This window comes from Hesperophylax consimilis, chromosome 27, assembly GCF_061612785.1.
Source record: "Hesperophylax consimilis isolate HC1 chromosome 27, BYU_Hcon_1.0, whole genome shotgun sequence".
Taxonomy (NCBI): Eukaryota; Metazoa; Arthropoda; class Insecta; order Trichoptera; family Limnephilidae; genus Hesperophylax; species Hesperophylax consimilis.
Window position 1 is genome coordinate 27,770,373 of NC_142862.1, and position 23,702 is coordinate 27,794,074.

General features: G+C 36.8%; 1 protein-coding gene across 1 annotated transcript; it reads right to left on the bottom strand.

Moving 5' to 3' along the window:
* Positions 1–502: 502 nt before the first annotated feature.
* On the bottom strand, positions 503–18,970 carry Lnpk (zinc-ribbon metal-binding protein lunapark). Its single transcript, XM_089647771.1, has 9 exons — positions 18,813–18,970; positions 16,056–16,285; positions 13,657–13,789; positions 11,312–11,429; positions 10,309–10,421; positions 8,118–8,250; positions 7,642–7,773; positions 4,515–4,607; positions 503–2,569 (listed from the first exon to the last, which is right to left on the bottom strand). The coding sequence occupies exons 1-9, from the start codon at positions 18,837–18,839 to the stop codon at positions 2,454–2,456; spliced, it is 1,095 nt and encodes a 364-aa protein (XP_089503897.1). The 5' UTR covers positions 18,840–18,970; the 3' UTR covers positions 503–2,453.
* Between the last annotated feature and the right edge of the window lie 4,732 nt (positions 18,971–23,702).

Genomic DNA, 23,702 nt, shown 5'->3' on the forward strand with positions numbered 1-23,702 from the left:
CTTTCGAAACTTTCCTGCCGCCGGTTTAGCAACATCACAAACCCATATTAACCCTTTCCTTACGGTATCAAAAAATTCCACAGCCTCCATTGCTATACACTGGGTAAATATTTATATATTGTAATTAATTAATGCAATACTTAAATGTATTGCGGAGGAATACCAACAAAGTTGAACCCTGTGTTTAGTATATTAACAGATATATTTTATTAATTAGAGACAATGTTCACTCAGTTGACAGCACCGGCAAGGAAAGGTTAAACCACGAACTTACTGGTGTTTGTTAAGCCGAAATATACAGAGTAGGCCCCCAGGGGGGTTTAATTCCGATCGAAACTTGGAACCGAAATATTGTGATGTCATATTGTTGCCTAACTATATCCACCAATGAAAAACTCTGAAAATCTATGGAATAAATTTTCAGAGTTTTTCATTGGTGTATAGTATAATAAGTATAATAAGTAGGCTCCGAATGAGAATTTTACTGTCTATATGTTGGCATATCTATGGTTTTTTTAGGTCCAATTTGTTTCATACAAATTGCCTGAAGATATCGATCTAGTGAATGGTTTATTTATGCATATGAACAAATACCCTATAATATTAATAATATATTCAACTCCAGTAAGGCAGTATCAACAAAGCGGTTCCATGACATTTCATCAAAATGACAATTAAACACCCCTTTAAAAAGTGATATAGAGTCACTAAAAGTTAATAAAACAAAAACTAGGTTAAATAAGTTGCATAGGTAACTATTTAACCTAGTTTTTGTTTTATCACTTTTCATAACTTTATATCACATTTTGTAGGTGTGTTGAACTATCATTTTGATGCGATACACGGTCACCAGGTCACCCAATTCTATAATTTATAAAATAAAGAATAAATTTCACATAAAATCCATTAAAATTATTATCAGGGTTACATGAAAATAGTTATTTTATTCTAATTATTATAATTATGTATATCCACAGAGTGTTTGTTACAAGTGAAAAATTATTATTAATATTATAGGGTATTTGATATGACGCTGTTTTTTGCATCTAAAGATTGTGTTGTTTTTGCGCTTTGTTTAAATCATTTTTTAAGTCAAAGTACATATATGACTTTATTTATTATACTGTTATACTTGGTGGAATTATATATTATTAAAATAGAAAATAAAACATTTTTTTAACTTATTTCCACTTGTTTATTTTACCACTACCGGTTTCATCCTATGAAGATGTCCATAATAGGATGAAACCGGTAGTGGTAAAATAAACAAGTGGAAATAAGTTAAAAAAATGTTTTATTTTCTATTTTAATCAAAGTACATACATAGATTACTACCGCACTTTTTCACCTAAACACAGCATCATATCACACTTCTGGGAATTTTATATTCAGTGCGTACAGCGGACACAACCTTTCACTTTTAATAATGTCCTAGTATGACGAAACATATCGATATGTAAAATTGAATTTTACAAATTAAATATTTACTCTACAAATAAAATTATGAATTATTCGATACTATCGGCGAATTTCAATTATTACTTTTTCTCATAAAAAATCTAGCTTTCTAACATTTTTTGACTTTATTAAAAAAAAAAAATTATTAAAGTTTTCCAAATGTGGAATTATAAAAAAAAATAAATTAAAAGCCATAATGAAAGGGCATATTCTTTGCACCATTTTATCAGAGTAAAAAAGTTTCATCTCGATACCACAAAATGAAACCATGCATGGATCTCATTAGATTCACGTCTACCATTGTAAAATCGGTAAATATGCCAATTTTAGAACATGGCCTGCATGTGCCCAATCGTTAAAAACTTCAGACAAAAAGTTTTACACTATTAGATTCAAATCTTTATATTGGTAATCTTCTTATTGTCATGGAAACTCTGATCAGATCTTTAACACGTGATATGAGTACGGTAGACGTGAAACTAATATGTACCGTTGATACCATAATTGATAGAAACGAAGGGAGATATCGCATGGAAGCGTGCCGACGTGCGATTTGCAGTAGTATGGACGAGCACTTGCAGTGAGCAAGTGCTCGGCGAGTATATTCAAATTTTAAATCTCTAAACAAAAATTAATGGTATAAGTTGCTCATGGTGTATTTAACCTTATCTATGTGGCTGTCGCATATGTGATCCATCGGCGGACATGCGCGTACGAACACGGATACCACATACATGAGCCACGAAGTTTCACTTATCCACAAAACATATACACGTGCCACGTGTTGGGATAGATTGTGTTGAAAATTAGCTATTATAATATCTGAGATATTTTGCAGATAATGGAAGGCCCATACTTTCGAGGGTCATTTCCACTCCATCACTTAACAATTTGCTAACCTCCCATTTGGCAGTAGGATAGAACAGAATAAATAGATTTGGAAGAAGAATAATGTAATATTCCAGGATGTTCACCACGGGCGCCGGTGAATCCTGCTAATCAGTCTTCTTCTTGTCTCCGACTTCCGAGGAGTGGTTCTCCGAGGGTTCGTCGATGGACATATCCTCGGGGACATCGTCGGCGGGTGGAGGTGACTCCGCCATTTCAACTGCTGAAAAAAAAATAAAAGATTTATTTTCAGCTCCACATTTCCTTAGACAGTTTTCTTAGCTGTTTATTGTACCATGTCTTCCTGGGGTGTCCTGATTTCTTCTTTCATGCACTTCTGCATCAAATATCTGATATCCTTTCTCTGTCCATCTGCTCTACATGGTGTGATGGTCTGAAAATATCTTATATCCTTTCTGTCCATCAGCTCTACAGGGTGTAACCTGTACAGGACATGAACGTCCTCTACAGGTTACACCCTGTAAAATCAACCCGTAAAAACAAAGTTTTTTTATTATAATACATTTATTTTCAATTTTCAACCTGGTTGCGCCATCTCTCGGGCTGGCTAGAGGATTGAACCTTACTCCCAAGGGACTGGGAGAAAGGTCCAATCAACCGCGCTAACGACTGCGCCAAATCGCGATTGGGTAGGAATAACATTTATTTTGTATATTAACTGCTGTAGTGTTATCTGATTTCAGAGAAATGTATATATGTCCGCTTGTATGTTCGAGATTGCTACCATAAGTTGAAATGATGCATTGTCATTGACAACGAGTCTATTTGCAGAGTTTCAGCCCGATCGTATAGCGGGAAGTGGGTTAATTTCCGCTTCCAAGATTTGTATTCATTTATCACCAAAAACAAAAGTGAAATTCAAATAGATATATTTAAAAACCATTTACGCGGTACAGAAATAGATTTTAAACAAAAATGATATCAAAATATAAACATGGCTGCCACCTGTACGAGTGACTAGAATCTAACGAAAAAATAGCACGCTAGGTCAGTATTGCCAGCAATTGGAAAATGAATACTGCAATTTTTATTCGCTCTAGGAAGGGAGGGAAAAATCGGAAACCTATGTACAGGGTTTTCCAATAAGAGGTGTTATTTTGAATAGCCCGCTATTTCGGTAGATGTTACTTTTGAAGCTGTCATTTTTTGACATTTGACAAGTAGAAACTACACCATTAATAAAAATGGAACGATATACGCTTCAACAACGCATTGAAATTATTAAAATTCACATGAGTGAATCAAATGCCAATCATCTTGAGTGATGAGGCCCATTTCCACCTCGGTGGCTTCGTCAACAAGCAAAATTGTCGCATCTGGGGCTCGGAAAACCCAAGAGTTATTGTTGAAAAGCCTCTCTATCTTCAACGTGTGAATGTTTGGTGCGGTTTATGGTCTGAAGAAGTCATTGGACCTTACTTTTTCGAAAATGAGGCTGGAGCAACAGTTACGGTGAATGGATTGCGCTATCGAGAGATGATTAATGATTTTTTATGGCCGGAATTGGATGATATTGATCTGGATAACGTTTACTTTCAACAAGACCGCGCTAAGTGCCACACAAACAACGAAACCATTGATCTTTTACAATTGAATATCAAAATAACACCTCTTATTGGAAAACCCTGTATTTTCTGTAAATATACAGAAAACAGGGACACGTTTAATACACACTTTCAGTAGAAAAACCACAATGTGTCAATTAGATAACAACCAGAAGTAAGTATTTAATTTTCCGAAAATGGAAAATAATGCATTTTAGCAGCAATTTCGTTAAATTATAAATATTACTATTTTAAAAAAAAACTTATAATTTGATTATTTTCTTCACGCCATGTTCTGCCATAATAATTTTAAGGTTGATTTTAAGGCTATTTATTTTTATTTATGTTTTAATTACACCCAAACTGACAAGCTAAGAACCGATAGAGTCATAGGTTCATATGTTGGTCTAAATAAGAGAAGAAAAAAAAATTACCTTAAAACTTTGACATCAACAACAATGGCCGTCAAGTAAAAATCGGTTGTTATTCAACAAAATGTGCCTATTAACAGTGTTCCTATTTTCTGTATATTTTCAAATACATTTACGGTACAAAAGGGTTAAATCTTGCATAGAGATGAAATAATAAAAAATGATAACTTACTTTTATTAGGACTATTATTAGAACTAGGTTCGGGAGTTTTACTTGGAGTTTTTTCTTCTTCGCTGTCGTCACTTTCACTGCTAGATTTATGATCTGAAATACAAAAAATAATGTTTCCAAGTAACGCCATGCTATGCAGTGAGTGGGAAATACAAACATTGTCGGTGTAGTGCAATAAGAATTCATTGTATGACATTTTTGGTAAAACCGAGTTATAAAACATTTATACGTTTTTGGTTAAAGAATAGCTGCTTTGGGTGAAAGAAGTTATTAATTATATAAAATATACTTTTATTAAAATTGAATCAATCATCAGTTTACATAATGACTTCTTGCGCTACTCTGACGATATTCAATTTGGTTAAGCTCACATTTAAGGGTTCGGAACCTAGTCATACTGATGAGAGCTCCGTTGAATGTCTCTCTCCTTCTCATAAATGTTGCATGAAAGAGAGGTTACAACGGAGCCCTCCGCAGCATGACTATAATGCAGGGTAATTCTGGTATTAAAAGACATTAAAAAAAAGTTCCAAAGATAACAACACAGAAATTAAATTAAAACAGTGCAGAGGTTTTAAACGGTATTGAAATGTGAAATAGTATTGAGTTGTGAACAGAACTGCAGTGTAAAACAGAATTATGTTAACAGTACCGAGGTGTTAAACAATACTGTCATAAGAACAGCGCTGAGGAACAAGAAAATGAGATATGTTAACAGTACTGAGGTGTTAAACAATACTGTCATAAGAACAGTGCTGGGGAACAAGAAAATGGGATATGTTAACAGTACTGAGGTGTTAAACAATACTGTTGTAAGAACAGCGCTGGGGAATAAGAAAATGAGATATGTTAACAGTACTGAGGTGTTAAACAATACTGTTGTAAGAACAGCGCTGGGGAACAAGAAAATGAGATATGTTAACAGTACTGAGGTGTTAAACAATACTGTTGTAAGAACAGCGCTGGGGAACAAGAAGATGAGATATGTTAACAGTACTGAGGTGTTAAACAATACTGTTGTAAGAACAGCGCTGGGGAACAAGAAAATGAGATATGTTAACAGTACTGAGGTGTTAAACAATACTGTCATAAGAACAGTGCTGGGGAACAAGAAAATGAGATATGTTAACAGTACTGAGGTGTTAAACAATATTGTTGTAAGAACAGCGCTGGGGAATAAGAAAATGAGATATGTTAACAGTACTGAGGTGTTAAACAATACTGTTGTAAGAACAGCGCTGGGGAACAAGAAAATGAGATATGTTAACAGTACTGAGGTGTTAAACAATACTGTCATAAGAACAGTGCTGGGGAACAAGAAAATGAGATATGTTAACAGTACTGAGGTGTTAAACAATACTGTTGTAAGAACAGCGCTGGGGAATAAGAAAATGAGATATGTTAACAGTACTGAGGTGTTAAACAATACTGTTGTAAGAACAGCGCTGGGGAACAAGAAAATGAGATATGTTAACAGTACTGAGGTGTTAAACAATACTGTTGTAAGAACAGCGCTGGGGAACAAGAAAATGAGATATGTTAACAGTACTGAGGTGTTAAACAATACTGTCATAAGAATAGCGCTGGGGAACAAGAAAATGAGATATAATATAATACCGAGGAGTGAAATAATAATAAAAAAGTGGCTAAATCGATATCTGACGATTGTATTTTGCATAGCCCCCTTAACCTTGTAATGCATTGGAACATCAAACCTCAGTGGTGGGCGTACGTGTTCTCCAAGAGTTAGCGGAATGGCGACCTAATGGAAAGTGCGAACGAGCCGGGGAGCTAGTATAGTTTTGGCTTTCACATGGTTAAACAATCCTTAACTTTTGTCAAAACGTTTAAAAAATTTAATATTTAAAAATATATTAATTACCTATCGACATGTGAATTTAGTATGTGAAGTCATTTCAATCTGATAAAAATTCTTCGAGTCACATTCAAACCCTGAGATATATATTTAATCTTTTAAAACTGTTAGCTTCATTCTGTTTAACCAAAGCTTGTCATTTGGTTAGTCGCTCTTTTCTTATCAAACCTCTAAATATTATTGTAGAACACAAATTAATTATATGTAATTACAAATTAATCTAACAGATAGAGCATATGTGTGGATCAGCCAGCTGGGGAAGAGAAACTCTGTTACGTTACATGTTAGGTTATGTCAGATTAAGAGGAGCAAGTAATTATGTACACGTTGCTAAAGCTATGCAAAAAATTGCAGTTTTATTTGATTGTTTTTTGTGTCTGCATAAGAGTTGTGTACCTAAAACTATTCCAAGGTGTGAAACAGAATTGTGACATGAAAATGATACAGTTTTGACGCTTTGTAAAATATTGTGTATGGGAGTAAAAAAAATGTTCACACTCAATGACATTACAAACCATAGAAACATAATAGAGATCTCAAAAATTGCAAGCAAAAGCTACGCTAATTGTTGTATTTTCGATATAGTATTAAACTGTTACTCTTCGCGTAAGGTTGTGTGCCATCTTTAACCAAATTGCGTAAATGAGCGCCAAAGTGCCCTCCTGTGCAATGTGAACATATTTTCACCACACATCAAACACTAGTAGTAAAATTCAAGGAATAACAGTTCGTTCGTAAACACACGAAAATTACTTGTTATAAATTATACAATATTTAGATTTGTTTCCCAAAGATTTTAAGCATCATTAGAGAAAGTGAGATAGCGAACCTAGCAATACATAAGTATAAGAGGGACAGCCTGTTGGCAGTAGGTCGTCTTGTATAGCATTCCGTATTCGTCTTAGTGTAAGCTAGTAAGTACAGGGCTATCTCATTCCCACCGGTGATGTAGAATGTACTATTTCACGCAATTTTTAAATACAAAAACGCTGCCCAGTCTCCTATATCTATTTCATTCATGGGCTATCTTTGTCATACATGAACTATGTTTGAATTAAGAATTTACTGGAAATGTGAGTGTTTGCTTCTTGGCAAATCTTATGTTAATTTTTTTAGATAATAACGTGTCTAGATATGTATATTGTAGTGTCATTGTTCACATGTATTTCTATATCTGTGGCAATCAATAGGGATGGGGCTAACACATGATATAACACAATGTATGTAAGTGTAGGTGTTGCGAGTAGTTACCCGAGGTGTCGGTGTTGATTGGTGTGGACATCAACTGCGGTGGGCGCGGTCTTGTCTTCCTGGCCGCGTTGGGGTGGCGGCAGTACGCACAGCGGTACGCCACATACTCAAACTCTTCAGGCAACGCCATACCTAAACAAATACATTTATTTATATTATGGTTATTTTTTAATGCAAACTGAAAGCACTGTATTCTCTCTCTCTAACACTGTTTAAATCATATTTCTCACCATAATACAAAATGAGATAACATTACTTTTATGAGACCGTGTCAGGCTGGGATATTTGTGGATTGAATGAACGATTATTGTGGAGTTGGAATAGTACAGCGCCGGTAATTTTAAACGCAGAAGTTATAATGTAAGTTATAATGTCACTTAAGCTTCTTCTGCAACATATTCTGGGGAAATAATGGTCACATAGGATTCAAATTGAATCTGGCAGAAATGGAAAGTGAGTATGGATTGATTGGTTACCATTGTGGCTCTTGCAGTTGGAGCAGATGAGTGCGTAGCGACTGCCGGGCCCGTCCCCGATGAGATAGTCCACTAGCCGTTCAAACGCGCCGCTCGTGTTGCTGTTCATTATTGGCCGGGGCAGCTGATCACCCTGGAAAACAAAAGGAGTATCTACTGTAAATAATTGTTTGATTCGCTAGCCATATTATTCTCTCAACCTTGGCAACACTGGCAGCTAGCCTCACGGCCATCAGCTAACAACTTCTGACATTGTTAACATACATAGCACAAATGGTGAAGATCTTAGAAATTTGTGTTGAACCTTTTCGATGGAATCGGATGGTTTTTAATGTGAACGGACCAGAGGGACCAGTACGGTCAAATCGATAACTTGACTGTATCAGATTGATAGGCTTAATTAATGACAATTTTAAATCCATTTCCCGAGCACTGTTGCGTCAATATCCAAGCAGTTATTGACAACAAAATAAATAAGAAATCGTTTTACTTATTGTCTGGAGATCAACATTCTTAAACGTCAAACAGCTACATCAAAATATGAATAAATTGACAAAGTTGAATTGAAATACTCACTTTAATACTTTTTGACACTAAAAGGGAGTTAATTAGTCAATGAGATCTTTAGCCATAACTTTTGATATTCTTATCATCTTTCTGAATTCTGTTTCTCCAAGCTCAAACGGATTCAATTGAGAGCGTTTATGACATCTTTCAATTCTACGAACTTCGTTAGGCTGCCTCCTTTTCATCAATAAGCCAGTAATTTTGAATAACAAACAACATTATTCAAAAATTTATGTATACTGACTGTGAGAAAGTGAATAAGGTGTAAAGTGTAAAAGTGTACCAAAGCCCAGTGAGAGTCAAGATAATGAGGTCAATTAGGCAGCTTATGTCTACCAGCTGTCGGAATCATACGATAACCGTGCTTGCAAATACCGTCTAATAACCGTAGATGACGGATTGAGTCAATATCGTATTAATATTAATCGACCGTGCTAGACACCCGATAAAAGGATTATATTCAACTTGACTATGAAATAATAATAAGTACAAGATATTCAAGTCTTTAGATTGTATGACAACCCTCTATATTTCATTAGATAGAAGTCAAGTGGAATATAATTGTGATGTATGGTAATAAGTTGGGTATTCAAGCGATAGATGGCACCAGCCATAAAGCTTACAAGAGTCCGACAGATGACGCTAGAGTGTAGCAATTGCCTGTGGGGTATCCTTGTCAGACTTCAAGCTTCTAGAAAAAGAGAATTACCAACCCTCGGGTAATGAACAGTGTAGCTAAATCCAGACTTATATTTATTGTAACGTAAATAAACGCAATTATTGTAAAGAACCTTTTATTCGATATTCGAGATATTCGAGTCGGGCCATGTCAAGAGTCAAAATAATAGAAGAGTATGTATAAGACGATGTATGAATGTGGATGAGGCAAGGAGTGAGGTCCAAGACCGCGTTGTTTGGCGCTCCATCCTCTCTGCCTACCCCTGCGGAGAAATGGCGTGATGTTTAATTAGTTAGTTAGAAAGAGTTTAGCACAAATTTTTTAAGTACCTAAATTTTAAGCTCAAAATTCCATTTGAATACATAAATTATGTCAGTTTGATGAATCAATTGCATCTAATAATGCTGTCTAAGGGAATTATGCCAGCCCTGCCATCGTTGCCACTGTTAAATTCCATGTGCCGACTAGGAACACAAGACAAAATGTTTCTTATGCAATACATAAACAACCAACTATCAGACACACTCACTAACCAATAGGATGCACGATCTGGGTAACAACTTTGGGGATACTACTGACATATTTACTGACTCCATTTATAAAACTAAGCGTAATCTATACCAGCACTTTCTTGAATCCTACAAATTATAGTAGCATTGGTATGTTTAGTGATTTGTCTTATATCTAGATTGTTCTAGTTTCTATATTATTTTATGTTACTGTTACATGTTATACTATTATTGTTACATATTCACTGATATAGTTTAACATGATTTCATGCTTAAAAAACTTTGTGTATATCAGTTGTTAAAATCCGTGTAAAAGCCCGGCCGGGCGTAAAACAAAACTAAATAAAAATTAAAACATTTCTTGGGTGAAATTTGAGGAAGGTCTATGTCTAAAGCTGGACGCCAGAAAGTTGATGAAACAGAAGGCCGCAAATACCTTGAGCGGAGTGAGCTGGTTGGGTGAGGAGGGCATGAGGGCACGCTGAGGAGACGGAGCCATGACAGCGAGGGGACCTTGCAATTGTCTCTGACGCAGCTGGGCTGGAGTAGCTGAAACATAAACAATGCCGCATCCAAATGATTCAAAATACTCATTTTGGTGATAAATTCAAAATGGTTATACACTAATATACAGGGTTTTCCAATAAGAGGTGTTATTTTGATATTCAATCGTAAAAGATCAATGGTTTCAATGCTTGTGTGGCACGTAGCGCCGTCTTGTTGAAAGTAAACGTTGTCCAGATCAATATCATCCAATTCCGGCCAAAAAAAATCATTAATCATCTCTCGATAGCACAATCCATTCACCGTAACTGTAGTAACTGTTGCTCCAGCCTCATTTTCGAAAAAGTAAGGTCCAATGACTCTGCCGGACCATAAACCGCACCAAACAGTCACACGTTGAGGATAGAGAGGCTTTTCAACAACAACTCTTGGGTTTTCCGAGCCCCAGATGCGACAATTTTGCTTGTTGACGAAGCCACCGAGGTGGAAATGGGCCTCATCACTCAAGATGATTTGCATTTGATTCATTCAAGTGAATTTTAATAATTTCAATGCGTTGTTGAAGCGTGTATCGTTCCATTTTTATTAATGGCGTAGTTTCTACTTGTCAAATGTCAAAAAATGACAGCTTCAAAAGTAACATCTACCGAAATAGTGGGCTATTCAAAATAACACCTTATTGGAAAACCCTGTATTATGTCAATGGAGAATTGTTAAGCATTTGAGTCGCTCAGTTGATTGGCGTGTTCGCCTCACACGTAGAGCATACAAAAACACATGGTAAGTTCGTACGAGTATAATTTTAAGGCATATATAAGTTAACCTCTTTCAACATAGGTATTTACATTTATGTTATTGATTAATGAGCTGGTAGATGTAATCTGTTTGCCTCAACTCATAAGTTGTTTTAATGGATTATTTATAGTATGTCTCACCGACAGCGTTCAAAGCGGGCAGCAATGCCTTGGAAGGGGCGGCAACGGGGCGCGCCAACTGTATCTGCGGCTTCTCCATCTCCGTGTTGGCAAACTTGGCAAGTAACCCCATGGCTACCTGAAACAAGGCCACATACATCATCAATTGCAATGTAAGAATTTTTTTAAATTTTTTTTTTTATATTAACTCCACACAGGAGGCCCTGAGGAAAATAATTTCCCTCAGGGCCTATGTCATCTTTGGGGATGCTGTGTGGAGGGTCTTTTTGTGGAGAGGAAGGAGTGAACATGGGTCTTGAAGAGTCCGAATGAATGTTGTAGGAGGGAGGAAACACAGAGGCCGGCAGTTCGTTCCACAGCTGAGCTGTTGAACTTAAGAACGAATCGTAGAAGCGACCCGTTCTTGTGTGACAAATGTCAACCGTGTACAAATGTTGGGCACGCGTTTGGCGTGTATCCCGACTACGCACCGGTGCCGAAGGGATCAATGACGCTAGTTCCTCAGAGCATCTTCCATTGTAATACCGATAGAACAAGGACAGCATACCTACCTGACGCCTGTGCTCTAAAGATTGCAGTCCGTTTGTTAAGATTGGGGAATCTATCAAACGGACCGCCCGTTTTTGCACAGAGTCAAGGGTTTAACAATATCAGGACCGAGTCATTTATTGGCATCTTGATCATATGGAAACTATCGGGATCCATATGAAAAATCTTTGCTTTACGTGATCATATTTAAGTATGATTATTTTCATACTTAACCGCTTGTTCGTCGGTATAATGGTTACAAAAATTTGTACCGTTAAATGCCGACGTATCCTTTCAAAACAAACTTTCTTTTCGTGGGATTTTGCTTCGTAAAAAATGTTCGTAACTTGATCGATTGGCAACAAAATAAATAATAAAAATAGAGATAATAAAAAGTTCTCGCTTTTCGTTTCGTAAAGAGCAACCGTTTAAAAATAATAAGAAAGTTACTACTGCGGCATTTTTCAACGCTCCCGCGTGGGCAGTTTATGAGGTTTGATGTGTGTTTTATTGTGTAAAGCACTTATTTAACTTTATGGAAAATATAACAAAAACTTCAAGAATTTTTTTATGACTTTACTGTATATTTTTTATAACATGTAAGTTAAAAAAAAAAATTCTCTTTAAGTAAGTATTCTGGGGAAACTGCTTATGGTAGATTACATACTATTGTTTTAAATATATAAACACATTATCTGGTAAGATGGTTTAATTTACAAAAACATCATTTTGCTAAGTAAGTTATTATGGAAATAGTGTATGCCGGCGCACGTTAAAGCATTGTTTTTGCTGCTTGTTTATTGTCATGGAAACTTCCATCAGCTGTAAGTATTTATTTAAGTATTAGAACTGACGCTCCGAACTTGGTAGACATAAAATGTAAGAGTAATAAGAATAGTGCAGAAATACTACACCACCACAAATACCACAAGATGTCAAAGTGACATTATCAACTTTGAAGTTTTGCATCTTCTCTGTGTATATGGGCACATATTATTTAGGTACTTCATTGAAGAGTAGAGTTATTACAAAAATGGTATCAGCTCGCACACGGCGTAACACACAGAGGTAACAACTTTAACATAACCGTAGATCACATGAAAGCATCTATCATTTGCCTTTTCCTTTACCGTCAACAAATGATCAAAAATACACCCGAAATTCATAATACCGAACTGTAATACACATTCACAATCGGTAATAAACACATGTTATGGTACTGCAGGTAGGTATGTACTGCAGGTTGTACTGCGGATATGTACTGCAGGTAGGTACTGTAAGTAGGTACTATAGGTGTAGGTAGATACTGTACCGAACTATAATACATGTTCACAATCAGTAATAAACATATGCTATGGTACTGCAGGTATGTACTGTAGGTAGGTACTGTAAGTAGGTACTGTAGGCATAGGTAGATACTGTACCGAACTGTAATACACATTCACAATCAGTAATAAACACATGCTATGGTACTGCAGGTAGGTACTACAGGTAGGTACTGCGGATATGTACTGCAGGTAGGTACTGTAAGTAGGTACTATAGGTGTAGGTAAATACTGTACCGAACTATAATACACATACACAATCAGTAATAAACACATGCTATGGTACTGCAGGTATGTACTGCAGGTAGGTACTGTAGGTAGGTACTGTAGGTAGGTACTGTAAGTAGGTACTGTAGTTGTAGGTAGATACTGTACCAAACTGTAATACACATTCACAATCTGTAATAAACACTGATGCTACGATGTATCCTAATAATAATGTAAAAGCCCATTTGGGCATACATAAATAAATAATAAGAAAGAAAAACTCACTTTGTAAGTTTCCTTATCCATGACCTCCTCGAGGATCCTCTTCTTTTCGGCGCGCATCACTTGCAGTCGGCTCCGGTTGCGGCGCAGCTTCCAGTCGTAGTAGCGCGCTATCGCGGCACGCAGCAGGACTATGCTGCCGGAAGGAATAACACCACGGATTAGTTGGATACAAACACCACTGGCAGTCGGTCAGAAGGGATATACAGACTAGCCCACTAACAAGTTCTTTACGCTCTGCCACATCAATCAACCCTTCAGACCTCTGGCATATTCTGTCAGAAAGTCATGAGATTTGGAAAACCATGGATTAGACAGAGATATGGCACATATTTTATGTCACGAAGGAAGGAAAACCATAAATTTTATGTAAATAGCAACCTCTGGGATGGACCCCTACAATACTTGATTACGTGCAAAAGGAAGACGGTCTGTCTGATTGATATTCTGTTGTTAACAAACCGATCCCTATCTCTATTGCACGGACGGAATTCTGAGTCTGTTCTACGGGTGTTTTAATGGACACTGCTCTAAGGAGCTAGCAGCATTGATCCCCAATGGACCGGTGAACATGCCGGTGAACACGCGGTGAATATTGACATTGGCTTCATGAGAACGGGTCGTTTCTTCGATTCGTTTTTGTGTAAGTCGTGGAACAAGCTAGCGTCATCTGTTTTTCCTTCTTGATATTATATTGGCCTCTTCGAAACCCGCATTAATAAATTCCTTCCTACAGCCTACCTGGCCACATAGTTCCCCTGTCTTTACACTGTACAGACAGAGCGCTCTTGTGAGGCGTCACATAAAAAGAAGAAAAAAATTACAAAGAAATAAAACATCATTTCTGGGGATTTAGCACAAAATTGCACAGTCATCAACTGATTATTCAAAATATTACATACTTCATTTATTAGATTATTACGATTTCGTAATATGGCATGCAAATGGGTATTTTATGCTGATTTACAAAACAAAGCCACTCGAACAATATTATTACAGCTACATATTCATACCTATAATGTTTGTAGTTACCCGTTAGCTAAGTATTACTGTTCTGCATTGTGTTGTATTGCGATTGAAAACGTATAAAATTTAACCTTGAACGGTGGTTCAACTTTCGAGTTACATTATATCGATTCGGTTAGGGATACGAACAATTCAATCGATACTGTATGTAGACCATTGACATCCAAATTGACAGATTAGCCCATCAGGGAAATGGGGAAAAAATCAAGTGGCGCGGAGCGGGGAGGACTGTGATCTTTCTGGGAAAAAACAGTATAAAGACAACTCTAAATCTGCTTACGAATTACTATTTACAATGGCACGCAAATTGCTGGCTGCGTAAAAAACTTAACACAACTAAAGTTCAGACTTGTTTCCAAAAACTGAACATTTTGTTACACTATTTAGTTAGACACTTTTACAAATGTGTTGTAATTTACCCACCTCACTCAATTTTAGCATCGCTACGCCAGGCGATTCGATTACGAACGAACATTCAGATCCTGTGCAGAAAAGTCCCACAATGGACTGCGCCAAACAGATACCTTACTTTAGAGAACTTTACTTTTCTGCACAGGGTCTGGTTATTTTAATGTGTGCTCTTCGGCGGTCATTTTATGACTGAAGTCATAGTTTATAGAAAGCATTCTCCAACCGTCCTGGTGCCAAAGATATGGTCACGTGGTTTACCTCCACCTAGTCAATATGATACCCAGTTTTGAAGTTAGGGCACATCTATCTACCTCTTCTGACATTAGAAGACTGGCCTGCTTCCTAAATTATATCTCATTCAAAGATTCATTGTCATTGTCTCAATAAATCCATATGGTGCACGAACCTCGGATAAGTCCCATGCGTCCGCATAAGAATATATTCACTGTCTCAATAAATCCATATGGTGCACGAACCTCGGATAAGTTCCATGCGTCCGCATAAGAATATATTCACTGTCTCAATAAATCCATATGGTGCACGAACCTCGGATAAGTTCCATGCGTCCGCATAAGAATATATTCACTGTCTCAATAAATCTATATGGTGCACGAACCTTGGATAAGTTCCATGTGTCCGCATAAGAATATATTCACTGTCCCAATAAATCTATATGGTGCACGAACCTTGGATAAGTTCCATGTGTCCGCATAAGAATATATTCACTGTCCCAATAAATCTATATGGTGCACGAACCTTGGATAAGTTCCATGTGTCCGCATAAGAATATATTTTCACTGTCCCAATAAATCTATATGGTGCACGAACCTTGGATAAGTTCCATGTGTCCGCATAAGAATATATTCACTGTCCCAATAAATCTATATGGTGCACGAACCTTGGATAAGTCTCCAGCTTGCTTCTTATAATGCTATCGAATCTTAGATTCTTGCAACAATACTCACAGCAGCGGAGAGACGAGCAGCGGGGAGGAGTAGAACACGGTGTCGGTCCACGTGGTGGGCTTACAGTAGAGATAGAACACCAACACGGCCAGCACGTACAGGCCCACGGAGGCGATCATGAGGTTGCCTACCACGCGCCGCCGGGTCTGCTCCGTGCTGCGCCCGTACTCGTCCATAGACTTGAGCTTCTTGTCCAGCTCATAGAGAGTATCCTCGGTCGTCTTCTTGCGCTGAAAAAACAAAGTCATCATTTTTTTGTAGTTACATGATGAAACGGAATAGCGACGAAGCAGAACATTGAAGAAAAGTTAACAAAATCGAAAGAAGAAAAAACCTAACATAACCTTTATATCATGTTTTCTTTTGTTTTATTTTATTCCTTTACCGCTATATATATGTAAATTCGTCTGTTTGCACATCTCAAAAGTCATCTTTTTTGTTTTTTTTTTAAACTATACAGTAAAAACAATAATCTTATTTGGTAGAGTAAAACTTCTGGACTACTGCCATAAGCTGTTATAAAGCAGAGTTGAGTCACTAGGAAAATTTCTTTAAAGGTTTTTGGTAATAATGACACTAAACAAATCAGTGAAAAACGGTGGAAAGAGAATGTTTATTCATACATCCATCACTGCTGAACACACTGACCCCCAAATGCCTACCCACCACTCTTATTACATATTTATTATTTTCCTCAGAACCTTCTGGGAGACGTTAATGTATAATGTTATCATTTTGCATCAGACGAGGAAACTCACTACAATACTGATTTAACAAAGGAAATGACGGGTGTTGGCAGACTGGCTGAAAACTAACAAATGATTCGCAGATTAAATTATAAAATGATAATTGTATAGGTTTTTATTGTAGTTCACATAAGGCGACGTGCTGATTGCTAAAATTATATGAAGACATTTATTGCAGCGTCCTTGCCGTCGTCACTTCGTATTGGCTGAGTAAATTGAAAGTTTGCACAAAATATTTTCCTATAATTAAGAATGGATGCATTTTCATGAAGGCGTTGCACCTGTTGTGGTGGGTGGTTGAACTCGAAAAAAACTAAAGAAAGAAAAATACAGACATATTTATATGTATTTCTTTTATTTCTTGTGTATGAAAGTCTGGTAAACATGACAATTTCTATTAAGAATGTTACTATTTATTATTCAAAATGTTTTCCAAGAACATAACAAGGATGTTTTGAACCCTTTTACAATAGTGTAAAATATGAATAAACTTAATATTATTACAATCCCAAGTCACATTCAAAGACCACTATTCAGAATTATAACATTGCTTGAAATGGCTTTATCGGTGACCAGATCTGAATAGCCAGGAACTTAACCACCTTCCTCCCCCCATCTCCTTCTCTCCCCACTACCTTCAGCCTCACAACACACTCCAATGCCCAATAGTCCCACTGCCTCCAACGGTTGGGACCAGTTGGGACTCTTGTGAGGTATTAAAGAAACAAACAATTATTGGCATTCTACTGCGTATCATTTGATTGGCGTTGGCATATTACAAACATATTAAGTTTCTCCAATGGAGAAACACATAAAATTATACTTGCAAGTCAATTAACTTATAATATTATGGAAGCGAATTTCATTAAATGCATCAATTCATGAATGTTATGAAGAAATGCTAAATATTCTACATTTCAACTGCGCATAAGTACCTACCTACATTTAATTATTTTTTTAAAATCCAATGTCAGTTTTAGTTAGTTTTAAGATAGAGGCAAAGCGAACAGACTGCAACTATAGAATAAATAAGAACTCTGTCTTACAAAACTCGGTAAATATTTACCTAACCGCTGCACTTTTAATGTACACAGATTGTGGAAATATCACTTACTACAATAAACAAATATTTACATCAGGAGACATGGTAAAAGATTATTTATATACCCCAAACTAAGAACCTCATAACCTATTTTGTGCATGCCCCTGACGTACATAGTAACAAACGAACGAAGTTTAATTTTCATAATCTATGCCTATTAAAAGTGCGGGTTTTCTAAATACTAACCCAAAACCCTGTCTTGGCTGGGCACACTCATCACGACACAGATCTCTGATTAATATTCCAAAATGAGTTGATTAACTTTTATTATCCCTTTGATTTGTGATCCATCACACTTTTATCAAAATGAAATTCTTTGATAATACATAAAATATTTTATCAGTGATTCATAGTTTACAGAATCCATGATCAGTGGTTCATCAGTTTTCTAAACATTCCAATTAATTTTTTCCACAGGGACAAGCAAAGACACGACTCTGCCTTGATTCAAGCTCCTGGCTTCAATAACATTCAAAAATTGTATCATGCATACTCTTTTTATTCTGACAATTAACATGATTAACCCAACTCAAGTATTTGATTCGCTTCATCATGTCTTCCTGATCTATTCCACCTTTCACTTTCGCTTGGCTTTCTTTTACTCAAGTGAAATCATACATAACCTAATACGGTATTAAAATATCACATAATTACTATGCAGTAATAGACAGAGAATATACTTATTTAAGGATAGTGTTAAGGTAAGTCCCTATTAATTTTAATTAATCAAATTAGATTATAGGTAAAATTTTCAATAAAATATGCTTTTTTTCACAATAACAACACAGTCACGTAATAATCCAAATTTTAATTCATAAAGGACTATGTTTTAAAAAAAACTTTGGTTCGATGTCAAAATAAGGAAATAAAATAAGTTTAAAAAATGCATATTAAAAAAAATTTGCTCACCCGAAATCTGGATATTATTAGGCCCATTTTTAACTATTTATTTCGATCAGATGTTGGCGGCAATCGAACACTAAATACAATCAGTTTTTTCAAACTAGACTAAAAATACATTTGGCATAATTTGGTGTGATTGAAATAGTCATGTCAAAATCCAGAACAGAACCTAACCTATACCAAAAAATGAAAAATAAGATATGACAGAACACAGAACGGGGAAACTTTCTGCAATACCGATTATACAAGATACAAACTAAAATATATTTACTACTAACGCCAACTAGCGGATCAAATAGAAACTGAAAAACAATTCATAGACATAATTCAAAAAAATATATTTTTTTATTGATTTTTATTGTAGTTCACGTACACGTCTCGCGGTTCATTATTATTTTATGAACCATAGTTTTGAATCATAGATTCTGGTGTTGTCATACTTTTGTAACTGACGAGGAAACTCACTACAATACCGATTTTACAAACGAAATGACATTTTTTACCAGTGGTGTTGGCGGACTGGCTGAAAACTAACAAATAATTCGTAGATTAAATTATGAAATGATAATTTGTATCGGTTTTATTGTAGTTTACATAATGTGCCGTGCGGATCGCTAAAATTATATGAAGAAAATTTTTGCAGTGTAGATTCCCAAGCTGTCATCTAAGTTTATTTATGCTGTCATCACTTTGTATTGGCTGAATAAATCGAAAGTTTGCACAAAATATTTTCCTATAATTAAGAACGGATGCATTTTAATGGAGGCGTTGCGGCTGTTAGTGGGTGGTTGAACTCGCTTGGCCTTGAAACTTGCAAGACCGATGAATAAAAATTATCAGTTGAAATTTGAGACAACGATTTTCATTTTCAACCGATGCCGCGTCAACTTGCGCATGCGTAGAGATGCGTAGATTCCCGATAGAGGGTGACGGAGGGTGATTAGTAAATGAGTAGAGTAAGATCATAATGAGTAATTAATTATTTTTGAAGTAGGTATTATGTCGTGTTACGCTTCCTAATTCTTTAGAAAACTTTTCGGACAGCGTATAGTTTCCATCATCAGGGCAGACGCGTAGATTGTGGAGGAGTATGTATTTATCAGAGATGTGCAAAATGGGTACACAAAACCATTTGAAATGCAAAATGGAAATGGGTCAAAACTTTTCCATTTGAAAATGCAAAATGGTTTTTAGAAAAGCATTTCAAATGCAAAATACCTATTTTCAAAATGCATTGAAAATGCAAAATGGTTTCTCAGGTCAAACAATTAAAATAATTATAGAATTTTTAAACAATTTCGTCATTTAACAATGGACATCAATGTAGAACATATTACATGATGGTAAATCCAAAAACACCACGACTACAGATTATGAAACCACAAAAAATTTGCGCGGGACTAATGTTGCCAACGTAAAAACATAGAAACTGCTATCTAACATTTAATATTACAGCGTCATGGCCATGTTCAGTATTTGAATCAGTATTTTTTGTAATGGTATCACTCAATTGCCAGGGCTCCTACCAGGTAGCAACTTGACAAATGTAAATTATCTCTCATAGCGAGGTTGAGGACCGACTGATATTTGGGGCTTATGACAAAAAGATGAGTGGAGAAAGTAGGAAGAATGTTGCAAAAAGCATTTAAAATGGAAAATGCATTGAGAAAAGCATTTAAAATGCAAAATGCAAAATGGTTTTTAGAAAAGTATTTAAAATGCAAAATGGAAAATACCCATTTTGCATTTCCATTTGAAATGGATTTATTTGAAATAAAGCACATCTCTGGTATTTATGTACGTAGAAGTCTTCCAATCCTCTTAGGGCAGCTATATCAGTATATTAGTGAAAATTATATGGTTTTGGGCGGTTATTTTTGGTGAAGCCATCATGTACCGGATAACAAGAACCAGTGACGTAGCTGTAGCATTCATATGGGTGGGTTCGACCCTAAGGGAGTATAGGGTTTTGACTCTGATGGGGGGAAAGGGGAGGGGTGGAAAATATTTTTTGGGACCTCTAATTACCATAACTTATTATTTGCGTGATACTGATAAAAGAGATGGAGCAAAGTAATATTGTTGTATTTTCCAGAAATGTAATCTGTAAGTAATATTATATTTTTTTTCCTAAACATTATTGTGGCCGCTGGGGGGGTATGAAACTCCCTAACCCGCCCCCCCTTTTTTGCTACCTAGCCAAAAACAATTAAGCTTAGCCCCGTCGTCTCCATTTACGAGAGATGAGAAGGCTGACACAGATATTGAAAGAAGGGTCAGTGCAGGTAACTCCATTAACGGAGGGCTAAACGCGGTTGGCGCTGACAAAAAATGTCCGAAGAAGCGAAGCTAGCAATCCTCAATGGAATGCTCGTATTTACACTGGTGTATGTCAATCTGAGATGTGCTTTATTTCAAATAAATCCATTTCAAATGGAAATGCAAAATGCAAAATGGGTATTTTCCATTTTGCATTTTAAATGCTTTTCTGAAAACCATTTTGCATTTTAAATGCTCTTCTCAATGCATTTCCATTTTAAATGCTTTTTTGCAACATTCTTCCTACTATCTCCACTCATCTGTTTTTCATAAGTCCCAAATATCAGTCGGTCCTCAACCTCGCTATGAGAGATAATTTACATTTGTCAAGTTGCTCCCTGGTAGGAGCCCTGACAATTGAGTGATACCATTACAAAAAATACTGATTCAAATACTGAACATGGGGCCATGACGATGTAATATTAAATGTTAGATAGCTGTTTCTATGTTTTTACGTTGGCAACATTAATCCCGCGCAATTTTTTTATGGTTTCATAATCTGTAGTCGTGGTGTTATTGGATTTACCATCATGTAATATGTTTGTTCTACATTGATGTCCATTATTAAATGACAAAATTGTTTAAAAATTCTATAATTATTCTAATTGTTTGACCTGAGAAACCATTTTGCATTTTCAATGCATTTTGAAAATAGGTATTTTGCATTTTGCATTTCAAATGCTTTTCTAAAAACCATTTTGCATTTTGCATTTTCAAATGGAAAAGTTTTGACCCATTTCCATTTTGCATTTCAAATGGTTTTGGGTACCCATTTTGCACATCTCTGAATTGGCAATGAGGCATGGAACTAGTAAAGGAAGGATGAACGTAGACTGAATGCTGTAGAAATGAGATCCCTGAGGAGTATGTACGGTAAAACCATGTATGATAGTATGATAAATGTGGAAAATAAAGAATACAAGGCTGTTTTAAGATTTTCACGGCCAAAAGTATTTTTGTTATTTGTTTTTGGGGTGATATACCGTGTTGCGCTAACTCCTTCTTTAGCCAACGTTTTGGACAGCATTGCAGTCTCCATCATCAGGGCAGATGTGTTATTTGATGTTGTATTTTTATTTATTTATTTTATGGATTCTTTCGTAATCCTCTAACTAGATAGGGCTTATAACAATACGCTTTCATGTTTCTAGCTGACTAGTACTGCGGCTCATTTAGCCTTATTACTATTACCATCTGATGGTTGTATTTAATTGACTGATTTTATGTTACATTAATGAGTTTTATGAGGAAAAATTCTTAACTGGATAAAAAACCTCATACAAATGACATGGAAGGAAAAAATAATAGGTTATGAACTTTTTACTCTGCTTTGCCATTATGATTTACTGAACTTAAGTATTTCATTTTTTCATAGTTGGGCTGCGTCCTTTTCGCTTCGGTGGTCCTGCATATCTACCTGTTGGAAGAAAAAAGTTTGGGAGAGAAATCCTGTGGGAGAAAAAACATTTTGTTATATTAAAAGGATACTATTTCTTCGCCGTCGCTGTCATTTTTCTCATGGAGCTTCACGGTGAGGTGTCCTTGAGAAGCTCCATTAGGATGATCAGTTTTTCTGCTTTGGATGAGCAGGAGGCCAGTTGTTCGCGTACCCTGATGAGGCCGTGCAGTAAAGTCATTATGTCCTCGTCATCAGAGGAGTTTCTGGCGTTTGGCGCTTGGCGTTGTTCCGGTGTGGCTCTTCGTGGTTCCTGCGTTTCCGGAGTCTGTTGCTGGTGGTTGCTTCGGCCCGCTACGTCTGCCCAGGACTGGCCGTCTACTCGGGCCGCGGGTCTCTGTGCACGGGGCTCTGCCTCTTTGCGCCTCTGGGCGTTGGATTGTTCCTGTCTGCGCTGGAGAGCAGCTACGTATGCCACCCTGTTGGGGCATTTGCCGTAGTTTACGGGATGGACTCCGCCGCAATTGCAGCAGACGGCCGGCTCTTCTCTGTTGGTTTTCGGGCACTCTGTTGTGGCGTGAGGTCCTTCGCATTTTACGCAGCGGGCTACGTGTACACAATTTCTGGACCCATGTCCGAAATTTTGGCATCCGTGGCACTGTGTTCCGTGTTGGAGGTGGTTGCTTCGGTATTTCCTCATAGTAATCCTGCAGTGGCACAGGTAGACCACTGCGTCTCTCAGGTGACCCATGTTTGTTTCCTGGCCAAAGTGGGCCAGGTAAAGCGGGTATTCTGTTCCCGGGGCGGTCATCATGATCACAGTCCTTGCCGGGAAGCCTTGATTCTCAAGGTCTTCCATTATGTCACCTGGTGACAACTTCGGGAGTCCCCTTATGACGGTCTTCTTCAGTTTTTCCGCTTCTGTGGTGAAGGTGTGGAAAGGCTTCTCCTTTCCACGTAGGGCTGTTGTAAGTTTTTTGTGGGCTTCTACTGAGCTCACCACAATGCTGATTTTGCCTCCTTTGGCATACCGGAAGTTGAAGTGGGCACTTCCAATGTGCCTCTGCACTTCTTCCGTGATGTCGCCGTGCGTCATTGACCCTATGGTCATGATTATGGGTGGGACTCGTGAACTCTTCCTGAGAGTGGTTGTGGCCACAGGTTCTCGGCTGGTGGGCGCC

What these genes read in the sequence shown, in the direction of transcription:
- Lnpk (XM_089647771.1), bottom strand. Translation starts at nt 18,839, where the DNA reads ATGGGCCTAATAATATCCAGATTTCGG. An exon ending in TAATAATATCCAGATTTCGG is followed by an intron (nt 16,286 to 18,812) that starts GTGAGCAAATTT and finishes TTGTTTTTTCAG; the next exon opens with CGCAAGAAGACGACCGAGGA. An exon ending in ACCAGCTCACTCCGCTCAAG is followed by an intron (nt 8,251 to 10,308) that starts GTATTTGCGGCC and finishes TTTGTTTTCCAG; the next exon opens with GGTGATCAGCTGCCCCGGCC.